At 36.0% G+C, this 7712-nt stretch overlaps 1 protein-coding gene across 5 annotated transcripts; it reads left to right on the top strand.

Annotated features, from left to right (window-relative positions):
* The first annotated feature begins 716 nt into the window (after nucleotides 1–716).
* On the top strand, nucleotides 717–7398 carry LOC104091745 (two-component response regulator-like APRR2). Of its 5 annotated transcripts, none has more exons than XM_033654957.2 (12): nucleotides 717–825; nucleotides 1569–1752; nucleotides 2401–2480; nucleotides 2785–2851; nucleotides 3214–3260; nucleotides 3370–3447; nucleotides 3542–4099; nucleotides 4699–4839; nucleotides 5239–5517; nucleotides 5828–5896; nucleotides 6040–6114; nucleotides 6773–7398. In XM_033654957.2, exons 2-12 carry the CDS (start codon nucleotides 1620–1622, stop codon nucleotides 6938–6940), a joined length of 1695 nt encoding a protein of 564 aa, XP_033510848.1. In that variant the 5' UTR covers nucleotides 717–825; nucleotides 1569–1619; the 3' UTR covers nucleotides 6941–7398. The 5 variants fall into 5 exon arrangements, with proteins under 5 accessions (XP_033510848.1, XP_018624838.1, XP_018624835.1 ...); XM_018769322.3 differs by having other exon boundaries at nucleotides 718–917; nucleotides 3545–4099; XM_018769319.3 differs by having other exon boundaries at nucleotides 773–917.
* The last annotated feature ends 314 nt before the right edge of the window (nucleotides 7399–7712 follow it).

Genomic DNA, 7712 nt, shown 5'->3' with positions numbered 1-7712 from the left:
TGTCTTGATAGAAGATATAATTTCTTGGAACTGAATTTACTCTAAGTACAATTCTATTCATAACAAACATGAAATATTAGCGTCACAATTGTTTTAAGCGTGAGTTTAATGAAAATGAATTAGGAGTAACTTCACCGTAAACAATGTAAAAGTGTAGGCACTCCTGCTAGCTCCCCTTCTACGCGATCCCGAAACACAACCTCACATCAGAAAACCAGCAACTCCAAACCATGAGGAAATGATCTGAAATCACTATGAAATACATCCGAGCCCCACGGGACCTCGTCCAATCATACCAACAAGTTTAAATACCTTATCTAAACTTATCTAAAGGACTCGCGACTAGTCCCTTGTATTGCGACTAGGCACACAAATCCGACCCTAAAGTCGTAATACACTATCATCACTAATAGTCACCTTCTTAGCATCATGTCGGAACATCCTATCCTTAAGAACAAGTAAATGGGTATCATCCTGCTGGCTAGCCTTGATGCACTCGAACAAAGACAATTGAATTTTAAAATTAAAAAAAAAATTACTGATAAAGTACGAATATGAATTAGTTGAACAAGTTGATATCCAATATGTTATAAAAAAATAAAAAAAGGAGTAATTTGTATTTGACAAACGAAAAGCAAAGTAACTAAATGCTTATTCTGTGGTCCGCAGCAGCAGATAACAAATACACAGCCAACTCCAGAAAGTGCACTTCAACCCCGCGCCACTCTTCTCTCTCTTCTTCAATTCTTTCTCTCTCTCTCTCAGTCCCTCTGTCTCTAACCCCCCCCCCTCCCCACCCAGCCCCGCTTGTTTATTTCTACCCAGGTAGATACAATCAAGAAATGACTCTAATAAGAAGTTTAAAAAAAGAAAAAGAACTAATGAGCTAGTCTTCTTCATTTCCCAAGAGATATTGGGTATATAATAATACTACCTACTTACTACTTATGTATAATTGAATTTGCTTGCTTTTTTACATGCATTATATGGGTAGAATTATTTACACGTTCATGCATCAAGGAGAATAAGTTAAAGAATTTGCTTGTGCGTTTTCTCCACGTTTATCCATTTGTCTAAGGTTTTTCCTTTCTTTTTTTGTTTTTCTTCTTTTTCTTCGTCAGTTTAAAACTCTATGGTGTTCTTGGAATTGTGATGTTTCTGTATTCACATGGTTTTTATTTACTTTTGTCTTTTTATGTTAATATATTGAAGATCTCTCACGTGGCGTTTTCTAAATTTTTGTTGCTTCATGTTTGCTATACCCTATGCCTAAAGCTAAAAGCATAGTCTTTTTAATTGCCTCTTTGGTTTTTGGTTAAATGATGTTAAAGATTAGATCTTGAAAAGGTGGGTAGGAGAAGGGGGGATTATTGATCTTTAATAGTATATTTTTTTCTCTTTTTTCTGAGACTTATATATTATCATTATGAATTAAACTAGCTGAGAGGTTTAAGAGTGGTTTCTAAATATTGTTGTTTATTTTACCACTTTTGAACAATTTAGCTGAAACTTATGGCTAACTAAAGAGATTTTAAATCTGAGGAGAATTCATTTTGGGGTGTGTGCAGATTGTTTTGGAAGCTCTAATTTGGTTGACTGAAAAAGATGCCATTTTAGAAATGATTTGTACTGAGGATGATCAATTATTGGGTTGGAAAGATTTTCCAAAGGGGCTTAAAGTCCTACTTATTGATGAAGACTGCAATTCTGCTTCAGTGATGAGATCAAGGCTTGAGAAAATGGATTACATAGGTTAGTTGTAGCAAAGTCTTCGAAAAATACTTACTCGCACCCGGTGTTTACCCTTTCTTGTTCATCCCTTTTTAGTAACATAATTTTTTGGTCAATTACTTGCATTCTGTTTTCCATGTTAATTGTGCCTTCTAGTTTTAGGTTTTATATGGAAATACCTTTGCATTTGTTACTGAGGGAAAATAGAGTGTTCTGTTCCATCTTTTTTATTTTAAGATGAAGAGCATTTAAGTGATTCATGCTTTTTATTTTACCTTTTCCTGAAATGATGCATACTGCATTTAAACTTTCTTTCTATGGTTCTTGCAAGTCTAATCTATTTTTGTGCTGTTCCAAAATTTGGGGCAGTTAGTTGCTTCACATTAGCAAACATTGAGTAATTCACTGCAGAATACTCTGAATTACTGGTGTAAATTTTTATTAATAATGTTTTTCATTCTTCTTTCTTTAACTATTGAGAGTTATAGCTGAGGCTTCAACTTTTTGTATGGCTAGGATGATATTTTGCTCTCAAGTCCTTAGCTTGTTATTTGTCCCAAAATTTTTGTGTTATTTTTCACTGCTTCTTTTGCTATATCTTCTGCTTTTGAAGAGGTCATGGATTTGTATCTATTCGTAAATCTTCCTGAAATTTCATTTTTTTTGCAGTTTACTCATTCTGCAATGAGAATGAAGCTTTGTCTGCAATCTCAACCAAAACTGAGTACTTTCATGTTGCCATTGTGGAGGTACTATAGTTTCATTTTTGCTCCTCTCTTGAAACTTTCTCTCGTTTAAGTTCTAATAATACAGTTGAGCTAGCTCGTTGAAGTAATATTTATATGGTGTAAAGCAGCAGATCTTTACTATTCTCAAATAACAATTCCATTTTAACATGTAAATGCTATAATTGGGAATTTAGGCTATTATATACCAACTAAAACAGTAGGCATCCCTATTGATATTCGATTGACAATAGTTGATTAATAAAAATTGAACATAGGTCAGAATGTTATACTAATTGTCGATGAATTTGTCTATCATTTGACACAGGTAACTGCAGGCAATAGTGATGGAGTTCTCCGATTTCTTGAGAGTGCCAAAGATCTGCCAACAATAAGTGAGTGTTATACTTATCGAAAATGAGTGTTGTATTGCAATTAGACTTGGTTTCTGCAGATATGATGGTATTGGTAGAGTTGCAAGTGCTATAATCTTAAATTTTGACTTGTAACACAAAGAAAATAACCTATTTATGCATTCTAAGTTTTTTCTGAGAATGATTCCATGCTTCTTTTGGTAGATCTTAGTTTTCATTTATTCCTTTTGGTCTGTCATTGTTAATTGTTTAGAGCATTTATGGGGTCAGTATAGAATGGGAAGTCTTCTCTAGTAGAAACATAAAAAGGATAACTGTACTTGTCTCTAAAGATTCTAAAAGCTAAAACATATCTAATAATCCATTTTGCTTACTTCTTGCAGTGACATCAAATATCCATTCCCTTAGCACAATGATGAAGTGTATAGCGGTGAGATTTGGGGCTCAAGCTTTCATTTGAAGCACTTTTTAAGAAAAAAATGAAGCACTTTGTTTTCAGTAATTATGTAAAAAAAGTTGATTGTGTAGATGTATTGCAGCTTGGTGCAGTCGAGTTTCTTCAGAAACCATTATTGGATGATAAACTCAAAAATATCTGGCAACATGTAGTTCGCAAGGTTTGTTGCGAAGACTTTACTGGGTCACCTTGTGATTCTTTCAAACTATTACACTTTTTATGTGGAGAGGACATCCTGATCTTATTGGTTGCAGCAGGCATTCAATGCTGGAGAAAAAGATGTGCCCGAATCGCTTAAACCAATAAAAGAATCTCTCGTCTCCATGCCACAGCTACAACCAGTAAAGAGTGCAGCAGATGACAAAAGTTCAAACGAAACAGAACCTTTTACCTCCATACCAGAGAACAATAATGAACACTCATCAGGCTGTGATAAATACCCTGCTCCGTCAACCCCACAATTGAAACAAGGAGTGAGGTCAGTTGATGATGGTGATTGCCAAGATCATACTATCTTCTCAACTGAACAAGGTAGTGGGGAGCATGATGGGGACACTAAATCCGTCGAAACTATTTTTAACAATACAGTTGCTGAGGCTACTGTCCAAACAAGTCCACCTGAGCAACAAGGACAAACAATTTTGAAAGAGGAGAATGGTTCATCTCCTCATCAAAAGATGGAGGCTGATATTGCTACCTCTTCACCAAGTAACGACTGCTGTGACAATAGCAGCAGTCATTCTGCTGAACCTATTAAAGCATCTGGTCGCCATAGTTCAGGTGGGACTAGAAGCAATAAGAAGAAAATGAAGGTAAGATGGAAGAAATGGTGCATGTTTCTCATAGAAAAGTAATGACGGTAATTATGTGTTCAAAGTTCTGAATATTATGGTCCAAGAATGCTGTTTTCTGACCTAAGTTTGATTTTTTCCTAGTTGCATAAGTTCCGCATGAACTCTTATGTTTGAAGGCCTGAAAACAAGCTTCATGATTGCTTCTCTAGTTAATCAATCATGTGGTCTTTTGTTATTTTCTCTTCTTTAAAGGAAAAAGGGATGAGATATTGATATATTAGATGTGGCGTGGCATATATCTTCCTCCTCTTGCATTCATGGATATCATAGAACATCCTCTTTAAATTTTGTCTATGATTTATCAATTCTAGTGTAGCTTTCAGCATTCTGCTTATAGCACCTGTAAGATGAATACGGAGCTCATTTTGTTATCTTGAAGTTTTAACTCCTCAAACAGTGCATGAAACATAGCAATCAGTATATACTCTAGCTAGATTTGTCTTGGGGATTTCAACCTCTAATATAGTTCACTGAGCAGTGGTCAAATTATCCTGCATATGCGGGGGTTTGAATCAGTTGATTCAGGGGAATAAGTTTGGTATCTCTTTCTGATTCAGGTAGATTGGTCACCTGAACTACACAAGAAGTTTGTTCAAGCAGTAGAGCAACTTGGTATTGATCAAGCCATTCCTTCTCGAATACTAGAGCTGATGAAAGTTGAGGGTTTAACGAGACATAACATAGCTAGTCATCTCCAGGTTTGTGAGTTCTGCTCTTTCACATTTTAATTGACCTTCTCTTTTGAGTTATTTACAAATAAAAACAAAAGTATGCTAAACAAGCCTTTGCCTGCTGTGGAAAGGGAAGATTTGAAACCTGACCTCCTAATGCAGTAAAAAAATAAAGGACCAGAACCTAACCTTTTTCTATGTTTAGCACGGTCAGAAGCAATTTGGCTGAAATGTGTTTTAATGAAAATGATCAACATCTGGGAATAATCTTGGCGATTTTAAGTCTGTTGGCACCTCAAGTTAGATAAATTGGTATGATTTTTCCATTTCCTATGAGGGGATATAATTGAGCGTTTGAGCTAAATATAGTTGGATATGGACATATCATTCGCTTAAAAATAATAGTGTCTTTTACTTTCCAAGCAGAAATACAGAATGCATCGGAGGCAAATTTTGCCAAAGGAAGTCGAAAGGAGATGGCCTCATCCACAACCAAGAGATTCAGTACAAAGGAGCTATTATCCTCTTCATAGACCTATCATGACCGTCCCACCGTATCATTCTAATCATATCCCCGCGGCTGGTCAATTATATCCTGCTTGGGTACCACCGGCAAGTTATCCGAATGGTTTACAAGTGTGGGGTTCACCTTACTATCCGGCATGGCAGCCTGCAGATTCTTGGCACTGGAAGCCTCATCCGGGGGTAAACATTTTTGTTCTCAGCTGAATTACTTCCTTCTAGCTTGGCATGCCTATATCGCGAGACAACTCTAGGATTTAAACATAATGAGTTCAACTTTTAAGGTTGTTATCGTTGAACTCATTGTAGTTTGAGATGGATTCAGAATTTAATATTTGTTGAAATTTAAGTGATTTTTAGAGTATATATTTATGCTCCGTGTCAAAAACACTGGGTTCAGTTGAAACTATGGTTTATTCGATCTGCTTGTTTCACACAATTTTGAGTTCAAAGAATACCAAGCTGAAAAACCTCATGTCTTGTGATAATGCAGCTGCATGCTGATACATGGGGCTCCCCTGTCATGCCACCATCATTTGGATCATATCCGCCATATCCTCAGGTGAAAACATTTGCAATACCACCTCCGTTAGATTCTTTCGTACAGTTCAGTGATGTTCTTGAGCTATTTTGATGTTCTTGAGCTATTTTATGTTTGCACTTCTTGGATTAAGTTCCTAATGGCACATGAGTTATATTATGCAGAATGGTGAAGTTTACCAGCCTAACGGAATGCAGAACAGATATAGCATGCTAGAGAAGTCATTTGATCTTCATCCGGTAAGTTTGTCTCAACAGGGATTGTTATGGATATCTTCATATATTTTAGATCCTATTTTCGACCAAAGGAGTTCTTTATGGATACTTGTACTAGGAGATTTTCATACTTTGGTCTCATTTTCCCTTTTGGAAGTATAAAGGAGAATCACTTACGTAATTGATTTTTAGCTTGGCCTTAGAATGCATTTGATAATAGTGTGCTTAAACTACAAATGTGTGTAATGAGGAGGTATTGGGTTAAAACTTTCCCTATCATCTTCAAAATGGATCTAAATTACATAGAAAAGAATTTCATATTATTTAACCGGCACGTTTAATTAGTTGTAACTAATTAGTGTCTCTCACGTTGGTTCATGGAGTGATTGTAGTCTCTTTGTATGGTCTTGGTTGTTTTGGACAATCCTTACCATGCTAGCTTTTGAGGCTCGGTTAGGCCTAAGGTCCATTTTTATCAGTAACCGGCTTGCTAGCTCTCTTTTCTTCGTTAAGAACCCACCCTTACACTCCTTTTCTATAACTATTTTAGGTTACCTAGTAACTTGATAGTGTAAAAGTGTAAAAATTTTAGGCTTCGATGTATGAATATTAATCATTTTCAAGATTGTGAGTAAGTTTTTCTTTTGGTAAAATAAAATTTTGGTCGTTGGTTGTGGTGCAGGCAGAAGAGGTGATTGATAAAGTAGTGAAAGAGGCAATAACCAAACCGTGGTTGCCTCTTCCTTTGGGCCTAAAACCTCCCTCTACTGATAGTGTTCTCCACGAGCTTTCAAGACAAGGGATCTCAACCGTCCCACCACAAATCAACGGCTCTCGTTGTCGGAGCTGATGTGGCAATCATTTTACTTTGTTCTGGGTCCCACAGGTCCATCTCAGTTCTAAATAAATGGCAGAGAATAAGCCACTTGTCTGGTCTTAATTTAAAGACCAAAACCGGGCTTTTGTAAATATTGGCTTCTCCCTTTTTCTAGCCCAATTTTGGACATTTGAGCTGTTGAGTGTGCTCTGTCAATTGCTTTTGAGAATAATGGATTGGGTCATTTTGGGGATGTATGAAAGAATGTGGGGCTATATTCGTACTTGTTAACAGAAAAGTTTCCAATAATTGACCGAATACAAACTGACAATTGAAGCTTACAACAATCTTTAGTGATGGAACGAGAGTATGAAACATTAACCATGCACCATATGATGTGTTCTCTTTGGTGCGATATTTGAGAAAATTTAGTATTGAATTTATTATATTGTTAAAGTTATAAATTCATATATACTATTTATTTTTGATAATTTTTATATATAAATTTATGTTTCGCGCAAAAAATAAATGAATCAAGTATTATAACGCTGGATTTGTCCCTGATTTCCGTAGTCAAATGCTACAACTCAAACTGTAATGCACGAGTTTGAAGCCCAATGATCTTATCGGGCGCTGTTGTTCAATTAGGTCTTTCTCACTCCTCGAAAATTGTGAGATAATAAAATCGTCAAAACATGTAATTTTTTGACTATAAGGCCTACGAGGAACATGTTCTCACTCAACACGATTGGGAAAAGGCCTAGTGCAAAGAAGGGGGCAAGTGCCCATATAGTCATTTTTAGGG

Source organism: Nicotiana tomentosiformis, chromosome 8, assembly GCF_000390325.3.
Source record: "Nicotiana tomentosiformis chromosome 8, ASM39032v3, whole genome shotgun sequence".
NCBI classification, from domain to species: Eukaryota; Viridiplantae; Streptophyta; class Magnoliopsida; order Solanales; family Solanaceae; genus Nicotiana; species Nicotiana tomentosiformis.
The sequence above is the reverse complement of the archived record's forward strand: the minus strand, read 5'-3'. Positions and strand labels throughout refer to the sequence as shown.